Genomic DNA, 18080 nt, shown 5'->3' with positions numbered 1-18080 from the left:
AACTAAAAATAGGCTGAAAAAACTCATAAACGAAAGAAACTCAAATTGTTTTAAAACTAATACTACTACTGAGCTAGATAATCAAATACAAATTGTACGAATAGAACAAACTACACAGTCTTACATAAGTATACGTACGCCCCACAAATCTCGGGTTTTAGAAAAAGTAATGATATTTATGAAATTCCAAGTACACAGGTTTATTTCGTCTCACTAATAAACAATATTTAATACAACAAAAGTATATTCCATAATATAAATAACGGTAAATTTTACAAAAACCAAAAAATGATACTTACAAAAGTATACATACGCCCCAAGGAAATATGAATATTATCGTACAATTTATGGAATTAGCAGCAAAATTTATACATTTTATTGTTTTGGCGAATGTGTCTGGGTGTCCGAGATATGTTTTAGAGAAAAAACAAATAATTTTTGGGTGTTAAGTGCCGTTATTTAATGCCAAACTTCTTGTATAGCTCGTTAAAGCGGACCCTTGCTGATTTCTTTCCATTTTAGGTATTTGAGTATACAAAAGCCACAATATTAGTGTCTGATTATAGATTTTGAGATCCTAGAAAGCTTTTTAGTTGACCTTGTGCATAACACACCTTCCTGGGTGTCGATAAATTCACATTTTTCCTGGGATATCTCAGGAAGTTAATAGATTCCTCGGAATTCTTGGCTCAAATTACATACAGAAGACCTTAAATTGTGTTTTAATATGGCGTTATATAATCCTTGGACACCAATTGAATCAGAAATGTACAATTATCCGATACTTTCCGACCCTATATTGACGGTAATGGTTATAATACGAAAACTACGTTGTTCACAGTGTAAATTTCATGCTTTTTGGTAGTGGTTATATTTTGATGCTTTGGGAGCAGGTTTTTAACAGAACATTTCACATTTCTGATTCAATTGGTGTCCAAGGATTATATAACGCCATATTAAAACACAATTCAAGGTCTTCTGTATGTAATTTGAGCCAAGAATTCCGAGGAATCTATTAACTTCCTGAGATATCCCAGGAAAAATGTGAATTTATCGACACCCAGGAAGGTGTGTTATGCACAAGGTCAACTAAAAAGCTTTCTAGGATCTCAAAATCTATAATCTGACACTAATATTGTGGCTTTTGTATACTCAAATACCTAAAATGGAAAGAAATCAGCAAGGGTCCGCTTTAACGAGCTATACAAGAAGTTTGGCATTAAATAACGGCACTTAACACCCAAAAATTATTTTTTTTCTCTAAAATATATCTCGGACACCCAGACACATTCGCCAAAACAATAAAATGTATAAATTTTGCTGCTAATTCCATAAATTGTACGATAATATTCATATTTCCTTGGGGCATACAGTGAGTGTCAAAAATATTCGGTTTTAAATTTCACCAATAATAACACCTCAGTATTTTAGAAGCCCATACCGAATATTCAAAAAACCAAATACTTAAAAAAATGTTGGTCCTGTGGCAATTAAAAAATGTAGGTAACATGGATCCGTGGCAACCCTATAAGCGAGAATAACAAAGAAAATGTTGTTAACCCTGTTTTCTATGCGTCAAAAATATTCGGTTTTTGTAACTTTTGTTAAATATTTTGACAAAAAACCGGTCAATATCGAACTTTTTCTGCAATATTAGTATAAATTTCAATAATTGCGAACAGAATCTTTGTTCCTGTGTGCAAAAATATCAGATTTCATAGCAAATTATCAAAATTTAGGGCTAAGGAAAAACGCTATCCTAGAAAAGAGAAAACTGTTTATATTTTATTATAAAAACGGCAGAAATGAAGGGAATTTTTGCTTATTTTTGAATAATTAGTCGAATATAGTTGAAATAATGTGCAAAAGTCACGAAAATACAGAAATAATAGATTTCGTGAAACACATAAGCCAACCAAACCAAGGACTGGGAGGGAAGGTAGAGGAATCTCCTGAAAAATTACAGCTAAACCACCCTTAATTTTCTTGAAATTAGTCACCGAGCCCTAAATGACTTTCAGAAGATAGAAAATATGCACTTACATTCCAAAAAAATCGTAAGGATAAAGCCTTTCATGGCCTTGTAACAGATCACACACCATCGGCTTACTTACATAACCAATAATGTTGTATAAATTTCGCCTTGATGTGCCTTCAAAACTTCATGTACATCAGAAAATTGGTGAAAAGGAGTTAGTTTTGAATGTCTAAGCAGGAAAATCAGTATACCACCAAGTTTCCGGCCTTTCTGTATACTCCAACAAAAAAGTACGAAGGAGCTTCTAGGATACATGTGTTTATCAATGACTTATGATGTGTTACAAGGCCATGAAAGGCTTTATCATTACGATTTTTGTGGAAAGTAAGTGCATATTTTCTATCTTCTGAAAGTCATTTAGGGCTCGTTGACTAATTGCAAGAAAATTAAGGGTGGCTTAGCCGTAATTTTTCAGGAGATTCCTCTACCTTCACTCCCAGTCCTTGGTTTGGCTGGCTTATGTGCATCACGAAATCGATTATTTCTGTATTTTCGTAACTTTTGCACATTATTTCAACTATATTCGACTAATTATTCAAAAATAAGCAAAAATTCCCTTTATTTCTGCCGTTTTTATAATAAAATACAAACAGTTTTCTCTTTTCTAGGATAGCGTTTTTCCTTAGCCCTAAATTTTGATAATTTGCTATGAAATCTGATATTTTTGCACACAGGAACAAAGATTATGTTCGCAATTATTGAAATTTATACTAATATTGCAGAAAAAGTTCGCTATTGACCGGTTTTTGTCAAAATATTTAACAAAAGTTACAAAAACCGAATATTTTTGACGCATAGAAAACAGGGTTAACAACTTCTTCTTTGTTATTCTCGCTTATAGGGTTGCCACGGATCCATGTTACCTACATTTTTTAATTGCCACAGGACCAACATTTTTTTAAGTATTTGGTTTTTTGAATATTCGGTATGGGCTTCTAAAATACTGAGGTGTTATTATTGGTGAAATTTAAAACCGAATATTTTTGACACTCACTGTATGTATACTTTTGTAAGTATCATTTTTTGGTTTTTGTAAAATTTACCGTTATTTATATTATGGAATATACTTTTGTTGTATTAAATATTGTTTATTAGTGAGACGAAATAAACCTGTGTACTTGGAATTTCATAAATATCATTACTTTTTCTAAAACCCGAGATTTATGGGGCGTACGTATACTTATGTAAGACTGTGTATTTCAAATTAATATTTGTCATTATATAATAACCATCTCGCAATCATACAATGTTAAACCAATTATCTATTATATTGCATAAAATAAATTTAAAACAAACTTAATAAATTGAGTGCCTTTTTCTCTGCGAGTTTGAAATAATCATTGTTTTTGGATGTTTAAAGCAAAAGCGTTTATGTTGTTGCTGCTTTTGCACATGTGTTGTTGTTCTTGTCCTTGAGGGTGTTATGGTAAAAACTTTTTCTTCCTACCTTACGTAACGCCAGACTCTTAAAGAACAGCACAGATGATTATGTGTATGTAGTTACGCGCCAAAATATTTATATACAAATAATTTTTTAACTTTTATTATTGTTGTTGTGGTTTAAAAGAAAGTTTCAAATAATTGGAAGTTTATTGAAGCTGATCAATTTAATTTTAATCTTTTTCTAGTATGCAACTCAATTTTGTTATTTGTCCTGGTGAAAGAGATGATGACAGAAGATCAACGGCATACGCCCATGAGAAAAATTACATCAAAAGAGATACCTTGAATCGCAGTCAAAAGTATCCACTTCAGTTTCTTTCTTTAAAACTGCGATTGCTAAGAATTGGTTAATGATAGCGATTTCATTCCTTTCCTTCCTGCAAGGCATTTTCAGGGTTCCTATACTTTAGATGTTACGATTTTTTATATTTGTCTCCAAAATACTCTATAAATTATCTACAAGATTCAAATCCGGAGATCGGGGAGGTGTTTGAATCACTTTTGGACACAGCATCCATTTCGGAAAAATACAGTGAATCAAAGTCAAAAGTATCCACTTCAGTTTCTTTCATTAAAACAGCGATTGCTAAGAATTGGTTAATGATAGCGATTTCATTCCTTTTTATATTTTTACATTAGTGTCTTAACTTAAATATAATAAAATTAAATTAACGAAATTCAGATCAATTTAGATAAAAAATAAAAATGGTTAAACAACATCGATTTCTACCTCACAGTGAAAAGTATGCAATCTAAAAGTTTCATGAAACAAAAAGGATTTTTAGGGTTTCAGCCCTTGGTATGACATCCTTTGTTATCCTTTACAGCTTTTAGCCTTTTTAAGATAGATTTAACTAAGTTTTCGGGACAAGATATCTGAATTTTTTCCCCATTCAGGGTTCCTATACTTTAGATGTTACGATTTTTTATACTTGTCTCCAAAATACTCCATAAATTATCTATAGGATTCAAATCCGGGGATCGGGGAGGTGTTGGAATCACTTTTGGACAGTTACATAGCATCCATTCTAGAAAAATATGTGATTTGTGCTCGGGCTCATTTTTTCAGCGTCTAAATTTCAAAATATCCTTTCAGAATGTTTAAATAATACATCATATCCCTAATTCCTTCGATAAAGACACGATTTCCTACACCGGAAGCACTCATACAACGCCATACCACAACAGAGTCTCTGTGCTTTACTGTTGAAATTGTGTGTTTGGGGTCCAAGGCGGTATTTGCCCTATGACATACCTTAATTGGTCCATATGACCAAAACAGGTTAAAGTTGTTGTTGTTGTTGTTGTAACAGTGTTTTATTATTATGGTTGTATGTTCGATCTCCTGTTCAATCTGGCTCTGTGTCTATCTCCAGTTTCAGGAAGTTGGCTACTTCGATGGGATGTAACCACAGATCCACTGGAGTCAGATGAATAGGCTTGGCGGAGTTGAATAAGTGCTTAGTATCGTGCGGGCCCATGCCGCATACTGGGCAGATGTCTTGCACGGCGCGATCGATTCCCGCCCAATAGGAATTTAGGCGACTGCAATATCCTGAGCCTAATTGAGCCAAAACTACTCTGGTTTGTCGTGGCATCTGACGCTCTTCAGCTGCGATAGATGAGGGATGTGCTCCGATGACTGCATTCACACAATAATTGCTTATGGTCTTAGCAACTGTGTCCGTGTGGATGCTGTTCAAACCTGCCTGTTGATTTAGAGGTTCTCTCCTATATTGTTGGGCCGTCGTCTCTAGAGCATGAATATCATTCTTGATATGCCTGGGTGTATCGGTGACCAGCAGATGGGTGATTGGGATGGCTCTCACGGTAACACCCGAGCAAGTACTGCAACGATAGCATCTTATTATGTTGTCGTACTGGAAGAATCTTTCCCTCTTATGTAGATGGTCCACTGTAGATTTGAGGAGGCACCCTGTTGCTGTTCTCAGGGCGGCGTTCTGACAAATTTGAATCTTATCCCACTGCGTGTCACATAAATTCGGGGACAAAACTGGCGCCGCATAGCTTACTACAGACCGACCTATCGCTTTATACGTGGTCAACAAGGTTTCTTTATCTGCACCCCAAGTGCTGCCGGCTAGGGACTTGAGGACCTTGTTCCTTCCTACATTTCAGTTTATCGCAGATAGCTGAGGCACGCGCGGACGACGTGAAAGTGGTGTCGAATGTGACCCCTAGAATTTTGGGGCAGTTTGTGGTCGGAATTCTGTTACCATCGACCCTGATATTGAACTCTCTTCTATACTGCGCCGTCCATGTGGTGACGCGTGGAAAAATGTGATAAGATCGGTTAAATAGGAGTTCAGTCTCACACATATGTCATCAGGGTAGGTACGTGACGCCAGGATCGTACAATCATCCACATACGTTACGATCTCAATGCCGTCTGGAGGGGGCGGAATACAGGAAAGGTAGAGGTAAAACAGTTCCAGAGATATCACCCCTCCTTGGGGAGCTCCCTGTTTCACTCCACGGGGCTTGGATTTCTTGTTCCTGAATTCCACATACGACTGGCGACCACACATATAAACTTCACCCCGGTTAACTACCTTTCATAAAATTCCAAAAAATTGAGGCAGTTATGCGGGAAAGGCAGTTACGAAAATGCCGCATAACTACCTCATGTGGGTTGTTACAAAAATCTCATCTCAGCCTTACAAAAAATGACAACAATTAGAACATAATCGCCAACAAAACAAAACGGTGTATAGTAAAAAAGTCTAAAAATATATAAGTTATATTATTTAATCAATAAGAAATTTTGTTATCGGTGAGCATAACACCATAACATAACACTGGACATCTTCATCACAATTCACGTAGTCGTCGAAATTGATTTTCTCATAAATACACCAGTGGGGGTAATAAACCGAGAAAAACATTGTTAAATGCTCTTTTTGGGGAAATATTTGACGGGCAAATATCCGAATTGGGATACTTACATATAGAAAAGTAGTTAAGCGGGAGAGTTTGAACTATTTACATATATAAAAAAACTTTGGGGATTCAGATTGTGAGGCAATTAAACGGGAAAGGCAGTTAAGCAGAGAGGTAAATAACCGGGATGCAGTGTAGTTGATTATCCAACGTTTCAGACTTGGCCGGAGGGTTGTCTACTCGATGTCCCCGAACAGCGTGGAGTGTTTGACAGTATCAAAGGCTTTTGATAAGTCAAGCGCCACCATCACTGTTCTATCACACGGCCGATCCTGGTTGAGTCCTCGACAAATATGTGTGGAGATGGCGTGCAGCGCTGTGCTGCTTACGGAATCCATGCTGATGATCGGCAACTTGATAGCTATTTCTAATGCTGGGGAGGACTAAAGGCCTGCGTACATAAGCTGCTCTGCCTGATTGGCTTGCTTTCCTGCTTCATTTTTGACATGATAAAAATAAAAGAATAAAGAAGGCCGAGGAAATTATGAACTGGGCTGCCCTTTTCTTTTTTATTCTTTTATCAGAAGTAAGCAAGGTAAGCAGGCAAGGCCTTAGGGCCTCAAGAGTCTTCGCTACAGGGGACAAAAGCGAAATCGGCCTGTACGATTCACCTTTGCTAGCATCCTTGCCTGGTTTCAGTAGCGGGACCACCCTGCCCAGTTTCCAGACTTCGGGAACAATAAGGGTTGCTAGCGACAGGTTGAGAACTTTAGTGAGATACTCCACTCCCGGCTCATCCAGCTGTTTCAACATTACCATGGAAATTCCTTCAGGGCCCAACGCTTTGAATGATTTAGCGTTCCTGATGGCATTCGCAACATCATCCATTGTAAACTGTGGTGGTTCAACCACGGCAGGAAGAGATCTAATGCGACGTAACACTCTTCTCTTCGCCCTGTCACATTCGGGGTGCACGACAAACAGTCGATTGAAGTAACTTGCACACCTCTTCGGGTCAGTCAACGTAACGTCGCCAAACGTGACTGAGGTCCTGTCATCCCTCCTTCCGGGGTTCGAGAGTGACTTAACCGTTGTCTAAAATTTGCTTATACCGGCTCCAATTTTGCAACTCTTCAGATGATTTAACCACTTGTTCCGCTTATGTTCGCCGACCAGCCTGTTAACTTGCAGTGTCAGCTCCCTGACTCTGGGGTCGTCGGGGTAAGTTCGACGAAGTTCATCACGCTCATTTGCTAATCCCGTCGCCTCTGCTGGGAAATTTGGTCTTACTTCGGGTATTCGACCAGCAGGTATATGGCAACCCCTCGGCGGCGGATACGGATAGATCCGGAATCACGCAAGACCCTTGTTCCGCCCAGCAGATGAGACCTCAGTGTACATACATCACGGTGCTCTTGAAGCAACTTTAAATGAAAGGTGCTTACACCAGGGAAGTTTTTGCGGATTCTGAAACTACAATGTTTATAGATTGTGAAAAATCAAAAAACAAAACAAAAATCGCCGGAGCGCTTTTTAAATAAAACGCGATTCAAATTGGCATTTTTAGGGGTTTTTTAGATTTTCACGATTTTGCTTGAAAACCGCAAGTCCTATCGAAATGGGACTAAAGAAAATATTGTAGCTATAAAAATTCTCTACAAGATTGACATTTATTATAATCTCCTAACTTTTACCGTTATTGAGATATAGAAGTTGAGATCAATCATTCAGATTTTTTCTTAGATCTTCAGGATTTTGCTTAAAAACCGTCGAAAATGGGACTAAAAAAAATGTTGTAGCTGTGAAAATTCTCTACAAGATTGGCTTTCGTGTCTTTTTCCAAGGTTGCAGTATTTTTGAGATATATAAGTTTAAGTTGGGAAATTGTAGTCATGACACTGTTTTATAAGGAGACGATACAGTCAGTGCATTGTCCCAATTTGAACTTCTATTTCTCAAAAACGGTAAAACCCATAAAAATCAATCTTGTAGAAAATGTTCATAACTATAACATTATCTTTACTTCTTTTCCGATATGACTTGCGGTTTCCAAGCAAAATCGTGAAAACCTTTAAAAATGTCAACTAGAATCGCGATTTATTTTGTTCTTTTCAAAATCTCAGTGATTCTAAATTCTTTGGAAATTTGGCTGGATCATTTATGTTTCGTTCTGCTGATATCGATGAAATTAGCCTCGCTTTTTCTTCAATAAAATCAAAAGCTGTGGGTTCGGATGGTTTAACATTAAAATGTTTAAACATTGTTTGGCCTCATATTGAAAGGCATGTATTAAATCACGTAGTCATTCCTTTCACATGTTTATGGATGGAAATATTGTTGAGGTAGTTGACAAGATTAAGTGTCTGGGCGTATATATTGACTACATTCTTGATTTCAGATCACACATTGACACGTTATTTCCCAAGGTAATTTCCATTTTGCGTAAATTGAATTGTACTACTTCTTACCTTCCTTTCTTTGTAAGACGGCAGCTTGCATATTCGTTGTTAATGTCAGCTATCACCTATGGTATAGAGGTATTCTCTGGCACTATTCAGTCGTGCCTCGACAGAATTCTTATATTAATTAATATGGTAGTTCGATTTGTATATCGTTTAAATTGTAGAGATCATGTCTCCAGTTATACTTTGCAGTTTTTGGGACTTCCGTTTCAGTCGTACATAAATGTTCGGTTATGTCATGCTTCTATAAAATTATTAAAAACGGTACACCGGAATTACTCTGTTCAAAGTTCATTTTCTCACGATTCTTACGCAATCCACAAATGTTACTCCCTCGCTTTTGGTCCGGTATCTATGATCGATCATTCCTTGTTAAAGTAGCGAGGCTTTGGAATCACCTGCCTCTTAACTTGTGAAGTTTTGCATATTTACCCAATACATTTAAACGTAACGTAGCCCGGTGCCTGTAGTACGTGCATTATTATTAACATGGGATTTTAATTCATTGCGGCTGGGGAGCCGTTTTTATACCCTCCACCATAGGATGGGGGTATATTAAGTTTGTCACTACGTTTGTAACTACTCGAAATAATCATTGTAGACCCCACAAAGTATATATATTCTTGATCAGCGTGCAATTCTACATCGATATAGCCATGTCCGTCCGTCTGTCCGTCTGTGGAAATCACTCTAGCGTCCGAACGGATTGACGTAGGTTGATGAAATTTTGGGAAAATATGTTATTTTTACGTAGGACTTTTGGTATTGAAAGCGGGCTATGTAGGTCCACGCTTTCATATAGCCCCCATACAAAATGACGCGTGACGCGTCGTCGTTTTAAGGAATTTTTAAGATATTTGGCCCATTTTACCACCGAATTGGTTGTAATTTGGTACTTTGTGTCTCCAGAGGCCAAAAAATATTCCTACCAAAGTTGGGTTATATAGGTCCACGTTTTGGTATAGCCCCCATACAAGGCCCCATATAAAGTACGCGTCATTTTAATATATTTTGAATGTATTAGACCCATTTGACCGCAGAATTGGTTGTAATTTGGTATTTTGTGTCTTCAGAGGCCAAAAAATATTCCTACCAAAGTTGGGTTATATAGGTCCACGTTTTGGTATAGCCCCCACATAAGGCCCCTTATAAAGTACGCGTCATTTGAATATATTTTGAATGTATTAGACCCATTTGACCGAAGAATCGGTTGTAACTTTGTATTTTGTGTTTCCAGAGGCTAAGAAACATTTCTACCATAAAATGTTTATATAGGTCCACGTGTTGATATAGCCCCCCATAATACAATATCTCCCGATTTTCGATATTTTGAACGTTTTAGCCTCATTATCACACCCAGATGGCTGAAATTTGATATTTAGTCTTCTTTAGGCGTATAAAACTTTCCCCCAGAAATTTTTAGGTATAGGTCCACGCCATCATATAGCCCCCATAGAACGGTACCTTCCGCATTTCGGTATTTTGAAGGTTGTGGCCACCATAATCCACCGAAATGGCTGAAATTTGTGGTGGAGGGTATAAAAAGTTCGGCACGACCGAACTTAACGCTTTTCTTACTTGTTCTAGTTTTCTTTTCTTTTAATTTTTGTCATTATTTTTGCAAACTATATTTTTTTATTTTTGTATAATGTTATCTTAGTCATGGATTAATCAGCAAGATATTTTGGTCTTAAAGACTTTTTGCATTACTATGTATGAATAATAAATAAATACATAAATACAATGCCTTCTACGTTTCTGGCGTTGTGGAAAATAGGAAAGATTATTCCTATTCGTAAAAGTGAATCTACTGACTCGTATAGGCCCATTTCAATAATGCCCATTTTATCGAAAATGTTTGAGTATATTATTAAATCTCAGATTCTTGAGTATATTACATCCTTGTGTCTACTTCAAGGATTTAGACGGAATCGGAGTACGACTTCTATGCTAATAGGCCTTACTGATAACATCAGAAGCATAGTTAGTAATCATGAATGTTGTGTTCTTCTTTCCCTTGACAGGGAAAAAGCCTTTGATAGGATAGATCATACTTTACTCGTAAAAAAATTACAATCACATTACAATTTTTCAATAACGGCTTGTAATCTTATCCAATCTTACCTTACAAATAGGTTTCAGTATGTGTCATGTAATGGTCGTACTTCTGAATTGCTGCCGGTTTTGAGTGGTGTACCCCAAGGATCAGCACTTGGTCCACTACTTTTTATAATCTTTATCAACGATTTTTTTCCATTGTTTTCCGCTTCAAACTGCATGCCGTTTGTATTAACTGATGACATACAGCTTCTTTTTAAAAGTGATATGGGCAACCATGATGTTTTGCAAGCTTCAATTGAATCTTCAATGTCGATTTTATATAATAGGATGTGTTCGAATAAACTTAACTCCTGTGCCAGACACTGAAAATAACACATGAAAATATTTTAGCTTTTAGGAGAGAGCGGCGGTGAAGGAGCTCCCATTCTCCCTTCTTACCCATAAGCTCAAAACATTTTCATGAAAATGTTCATAGTCTGGCACAAGACTAACATAAACACTTCTGAAACAAAAGCAATAAAATTTTGTTTGAGTGATAATATTGATGTGTCTGTCATATATGATTTCAGATCTATTGGATTTGTTGATTAAATTAGGGGGTCGATTATAGATAGCAACCAAACTCCAGTTGCGTACAGCAAATTTTGTAATATAATTTTCTATGTCTTCATTTAAATTTCTACTTTTTTACAATTAAATTAATAGCTGAAGGTTCAAAACACTGATATTGATTGAATTTGACAAACATTTCCGTCTTTTTACTCATTTTAATTGCATGATTTTCTCTTCTGGCAACGCAACTACAGTTGAGTTGCTATCCATAATCGACTGCTAGATGCCTTGGTCTGATGTTGGATAGACATCTTAAATTTGAAATTCATGTTAACTCAGTTGTTTCGAAAATAAATTTCATTCTTAGAAAATTATATAATCTGGAGATACTATTTCCTCTGGTTATTAGAAAAAACTAGCCCATGCTCTTATAATGCCAATATTAATGTATTGTTTAGAAGTTTATTCCGGAGCTTGTGGGTCTGTTATGTAAAAGGTTCGGCTTGCTTTCAATAGGGTCCACTTCTATAAAACTGTTAAGCTGCAGTACCTTTGTTTCCTGGTACGATTTTTTAATTTTTCCAAATGGCTAAGAAATCTTCAATTAATTTTTCCAAGATTAACACCGATCTTGAAACATTCTTTTCATATAAGGGTGGCCAGAACATATAATTCTTTGCCACTTTCTTTACGAGTTTTTTTATGTAACTCAACGTACTTTTCGTAAAAACCCCTTGCAGCGCCTTAAATTGCTTGACTAATATATGTATAAATAATTGCATCCTTTTAGCAATCTTGTGTTTTCTCTCTCGTTGTGCAAGTCGGAGATCAGAGTTGTTGTAGGGATAATTACTGGTCACTGCAACATTAGATCTATGACTTGCAAATGGGATAACAACAGCAGTGAATACTGTAGGCTGTGCGAGGACGTGGAGGAACGGAGACAATTGAGCATCTTCTCTGCCTGTGTCCCAGACTGACGGCCAAAAGACATAAGCTTTTTGGGGTTCACATGACGGAATCCCTATCTCACTTCTCCTCTTCCGACCCCACAGCCTTGCTGGCATACTGCAGAGGCCTTAAATGGCTATGGGGCGGGTTAACTTAAACTAAACCATTTAAATATCTCCACCTGATCCCTCCTCTTTATTCTCTTATTATCTTTCTACATCTCCCCCGTCTCTTCACTTTCCATCTCCTTTGCCCTATCCAAATCTAATCTTCCATCTCCTTAGCGGCAACATGACGAAACAGTCAACATCATCACCACATCCAGAGCCACACTCGCCATAGACATCTCATCTATAACCGTCTTTTCATTCCATCACCAGTATCCATCACCACCACATCCGGAGCTGCACCTATAACCATCAAGCTATCAATTTAAGTACATGACGTTTTGAGTGGTTAGATTCAAATTCATATGTTCATGTAGTTTTTATTGAAGTAGTTCAAATTCATCGTTTGCTTCCACATAATGTCCTTTTTTAATATACTTTGTTTTTGAAGTTCTCGCTAAATCATAATATTTCAAGAATATTTTTTTTCTTATTACTTTATATTTGTAACACAATATTGTATTTTGTTGTATGGAGTAGTTTAACATCCCTTTCACTTCCTAGAGTTCATAAATATCAATCAATTGATACGTTTTATTTTTTAAATAGTTTTTTATTTTAAAATTACTACCTCCATTTTTACAAATAATAATTATTTTTTTGAATAGTTCAATCATCCCTTGCTAATTTTAAGATACTTTATATTAATTTATGTTAATATTATAATGTAGTGCGCAGCCTTAAGGTCGAAAGACTCGGCATATAAGAAATGAAATAAATAAAAACTGCGCTCCGGCGATTTTTTTCTTTTTTTTATATTTCTCATCTATGAACATTGTGGTTTCAGAATCCGCAAAAACTTCCCAGGTGTAAGCACCTTCCGTGACATACATATGTTTGTACATCCGTCGTTCCTACCACTTTTGCCGCCTCCATCATGGTATTTCCTATATGACGGTAATATCATCTTTATACTTTCCAGGCAAATTCGCCCACTTGTAATATGGAATTTTTCTCTAAAGTTCTAAAGTATAGATAACCAGATCATGATAACTAACATGTTTCTGGTCATCATCATATTTTTTTCTATTCAAGCTTGGGTTATCAACCCAAGTTTTATTGCTGTAATGGTTTAAAATTTGTCTTCTTCTTAGAACCGACATCATTCGTTACCATACTGAATATAATAATAGATTGGATTTCTTGGTCAACCCTTCCATAAATACTTTTATTTAAAATTGTTTTACCAAAAATTTATTGCATTTTTTAATACCTCAACGCCTTTCTCGTGTGATTGTCCTCCCTCCAAATACATCGGTGTAAATTCTCGATAGGCCAAGCAAACTCTTCTCTCCTGGATGTCTTCACGTAGAACAGAATGTTCAAATTGATAACGGGCAGGACCATACAAAACAATTAATGATAAACTAAAAATAAACATTAATTTACATTTATCCTATATTGATTTTGCATTAATACTTACCATGGCATAGGTATTCTTATTATTTTATTCTCAAACATTTTTAATTTCTCCCTGCCCATTAAAGGTTCCAATAGGTGATTTTCATATGTTTGTACCAAATCTAAATTGTATTTTGAAATATCTCCCAATTGTTTCTCTAAACAATCTTTGTACAAATTCAATGTTAATACGGCATCACCAAGACAATTTACAGTTACTACCCGTTCACCCCATATCCAACAATCATCAATATGTGGATCAATTGAGGCTCCCTTTTTAGGATCGTATTCCAATGAGCACTGCTCAATAGTTTGGAAATTCTTAAGTAATGGCAACTCATTCAGTTTTTCTTGTATGTATTTTGTTACCAAGGGAAATCCTTGAAAGCAACCATTTTGAATTTTTCTTTTCTTAAAATTTGTTTTTGGTCCGAAATTCTGTTTACGACGGCCACTTTGGGATATACACCAAGACAATGAATCTAAATCGTCCATTGTCTTAAGCCCTTCATCGGCGGAAATGAATTCTGTCTGTACGAAAATACCAGGTAAATCTATACCATTCTCTTTCAAATGTTCTGGATGATGTTCTTGTATTTTGTTCGTATTCCACCCCCGATACAATTTTTGGCACTTGATACACCATGACCAAGCATCTAATTTTTCAAATTCATCCTTAAGATTAAGTTTCTCTATACCAAAGTCTTGTTCACATTTTAAACAAGTACGTACACCCTTGCAACCACACGGTCTAATTGTGTTCATTTTGAGGAAATACCTGCAAAAAAACGAAGAGGTTATTCAATATGCAGTGGAAAACTATAGCTACCTACATAGGTACGGGATAAAAATAATTGAAACCTGTGCTTAAAATGTCAACACGGGCAAGCTCTTAAATTTTTAACAGATACTTGCATACCAAAAGGATATTGTACGGATAAGGATCAATTTTAAGGATTAAGCGATTCGAATTTATTTTGATGAAGAACTATTCGCGGATCCTTGGAAAGTATAAGAGTTTGTTATTTAAGACTATTAAACATGGACATGTTGTCACCATATTGTATTGGTTGACTTTCAAAACAATGAGATCTACAAAACTTTTAAGTTTGTCAAGGAAAAAATTTTTGTTTTGAAAGGCAGCCAATATTGGTATCATTTTAAAGCTTGTTAAGACTAGATTCTAAAAAGTATGTAAGTAGTCGTGGGCCGTGATATTGGGTGACCGGGATGTATTTCAGTTTCCGTGGACACAAATTTTATTTCGTTGATGTACTGGTCTTGCCTTAAAGTATCACATACACGGTGGGCATGCAGGACAGCATTTGCGGAGCAAGTTGAGTTTAATCTTTAAGCTCGGATAAAATTATAATTTTTTTCTATATAGCCGGCCTTCGGCCGGGGATTTCAGACTTTCTGCTATGGACAGGAGCCAATCTAGGGAACGGGAACAACATTTTCTTTTAAATCAAAATTTTTTCTAAGTAGCCGACATTTAACAAAGGAATTTTCGGAACTTCGGAGGCCCATATCTCGGGAAGTATGGACTTCCGCAATAAATGCTGTATATATGTATTTGTGATCAGGGTGACGAGACCTACCTGTGACAAAAATTTGGTCCCGATCCGAGCTTAATGAAAACATTCAACTTATGCCCAATTTTCAAAAACAACAAATATTATTTGTGAGGAAGTTAAAAAAATTGGAAAAATTCAACCCGCAGTCGAGTTTTGGAGGAAAGTTCAAAATTTTTTGGAATATTCAATCACACACGTATATTACAAATGCTTGACTTTAGTCCCAAATTTTGATTTACATCCCACATTTTGCGCAATAATTCCTCAAAGATAATTTTTTAGAATACACTTACCTAAAAATCTGAAACTGACCCGATGAAATAAAAAGAAGAATGTTATATTTTCATTTGTTTAGAATAGGAGGAAGAGAAGCACAGTAAATTTTACGAATGAGAAATGGAGGACTAAAATTGTTTTGGGAACAAATTGAATACTCTTCCACCTGACGGAAAAAATTTGAAATTTTTTTTTAAATTGTAAGTTTTTTCTAAGTAGCCGGCCTTCGGCCGGGGATTTAAGACTTTCTCCTATGGACAGGAGCCAATTTAGGGCACGAAAACAACATTTTTTTTAATTTAAAAATTTTTCTTACTTTAACAAGGGAATTTTCGGAACTTAAGAGGCCCATATCTCGGGAAGTATGGACTTCCCCCCGGAAAAGTATATATATATGTGATCAGGACAACAAGATCTACATGTGGTAATTTTTCCAGATTTTTCCGCCAGGTGGAAGAGTATTCTATTTATGCCTTGTTTTGATAACTTTTCATAAGAAAAGGTTATCGAAAAACACAGGATGACACAGTCTTATTTAGTCTTATGCCAGACTATGAAAATTTTCATTCACATGAAATGAGTTTATACATGTTCATGACACAATTAAAAAGGTAGTGTCATCGTAAAATGTTGAATATGTTATGTCAAAACTTTCTTTATGTTGTTGGGGAAATTACAACAAAAATAATTTTTTTATAAAGGGATATGACTTTTCATATTCGATCAGCTGGTGTGATACCACTACATGGTAGTTCTGCCATGTACATGTTCTAAAAATAATGTATTTATTTATTTATTATTTTCAAAACTTGTTACCAGGCATTGAATTCGATTGTTTTTAAAATCGTTTGGCATATTATAGTGCGGTTACACTACAGTTTTTTGCCGGGTTAACCCACTTTATGAGGATTTATTGCTTAATCTGGTCAAATCTGACCAGATTTGGCATACAAAAATTAAATCCTCTCACGACTGGGTTTATTTTAAATCCGGCATAAATCCACTAAATATACAGTGTTGTATTCGGTATTTGTGCAAAAAAATCCAACTCTACTCAAAAAGTACCAAAAGTTGCAACTGTTTTTGCAACAGAGTTTGTCGTGTTTTACACGTTTACGATTGGTCGCATGAGATTTTATGGAGTTAACAAATCTAAAGTTATTTGAAAATCATAAAATTATTTATTTTTTTACATTAGACACTTTTTTAACAAAAAGTACGCTTGATACCTTGATACAAAAATGTATCCCTGTGTGTAAAATATACCAATATGAGCAAAGTGGGGACGATATCTCATGCGAGAAATTGTAAAAGTGTTAAACACGACTTTATTAGTTATTTTGTATGTATACGTAAACAAACATCAGCTGACAGTTTATATCCTCGAAAAGCTAAGTGTAACCAGCAAAGATTAACCCACTGGATCTATTAAACCCAGTGGGTTAACCTTCAATAGTGTAACCGGGGTATTAGGCCTTGTACAAACGCTGCAACTTTTGATGCATGCATCACCATTTTTTTAGCGGTGTTGCAAAAAATAGTTGTGATGGAGGGAATGAAAATGTACGAAATGTAAAATTTCATGACTAATCATTTAATTTATTAATACCATTTAGAATGTTAAAATTATTTAATGTACATCATGGATTTAAAAGAATGTAATAAAAACAAGATCTATTTAACAGGTCACGTAAGTAACACAACAACAACTCTATTTTGGCCGAAAATTCTTCAATATGTCAAAATGTTTGTTTACGTTTTCATACAATTTATTCACAATAACAAAATATTTGACAGATTGAAACCAATCAGCTGGCCGTTTTACGCCACCTTATACGGCGTTTATATTATAGTTTTTTGCAGGGTTAACCTTCTTTATGAGGATTTGTTTGAAGTATATACAATGGAAATGACATTTGAAACCCAGACCCACTGGGTTAACCTTGTTATATATAAACGGCCTATTATAATTTCATCATGAATAAAAATAAATGGACTAAACTTCTTCCTTTATTTGATAAGTATGTTGTTAGTTTTTTATTGCCTTCATAGTTGAAACTGAGTTGCTTGTGTTCCAAATGTGTTTTTAAAACATCAAAATGCTAATTGCAGAAAAAAGAATTTAATTTTTTGAATCGATTTGATTAATATTGACGCCGTTCGTTGCTTAATTTGTTGCCCAACATTTCGTAAAAATATTTCAATAATTATAATTGTGTGAACACCCATATTGTCGGAGTTTTATTACCTG

The 18080-nt window shown here is 35.6% G+C and overlaps 1 protein-coding gene and 1 long non-coding RNA gene across 5 annotated transcripts in view; one reads left to right on the top strand and one right to left on the bottom strand.

Annotated features, from left to right (window-relative positions):
- LOC141394131 (uncharacterized) overlaps window positions 1-18080 on the top strand; it is a 127194-nt gene that overhangs the window by 107573 nt on the left and 1541 nt on the right. The gene's annotated exons all lie outside the window — the stretch shown is intronic.
- On the bottom strand, window positions 13715-16297 carry LOC141394129 (alpha-ketoglutarate-dependent dioxygenase alkB homolog 4). 4 transcript variants are annotated; one of them, XM_073968050.1, is made up of 4 exons: window positions 16146-16297; window positions 15847-15957; window positions 13999-14754; window positions 13715-13942 (listed from the first exon to the last, which is right to left on the bottom strand). In XM_073968050.1, exons 3-4 carry the CDS (start codon window positions 14739-14741, stop codon window positions 13759-13761), a joined length of 927 nt encoding a protein of 308 aa, XP_073824151.1. In that variant the 5' UTR covers window positions 14742-14754; window positions 15847-15957; window positions 16146-16297; the 3' UTR covers window positions 13715-13758. The 4 variants fall into 4 exon arrangements, with proteins under 4 accessions (XP_073824151.1, XP_073824150.1, XP_073824152.1 ...); XM_073968049.1 differs by having other exon boundaries at window positions 15847-15995; window positions 16146-16287; XM_073968051.1 differs by lacking the exon at window positions 15847-15957 and having other exon boundaries at window positions 16146-16290.

The sequence above is a fragment of the Musca autumnalis genome, unplaced genomic scaffold (assembly GCF_047663935.1).
Source record: "Musca autumnalis isolate F117 unplaced genomic scaffold, ASM4766393v1 scaffold_2, whole genome shotgun sequence".
NCBI classification, from domain to species: domain Eukaryota; kingdom Metazoa; phylum Arthropoda; class Insecta; order Diptera; family Muscidae; genus Musca; species Musca autumnalis.
The sequence above is the reverse complement of the archived record's forward strand: the minus strand, read 5'-3'. Positions and strand labels throughout refer to the sequence as shown.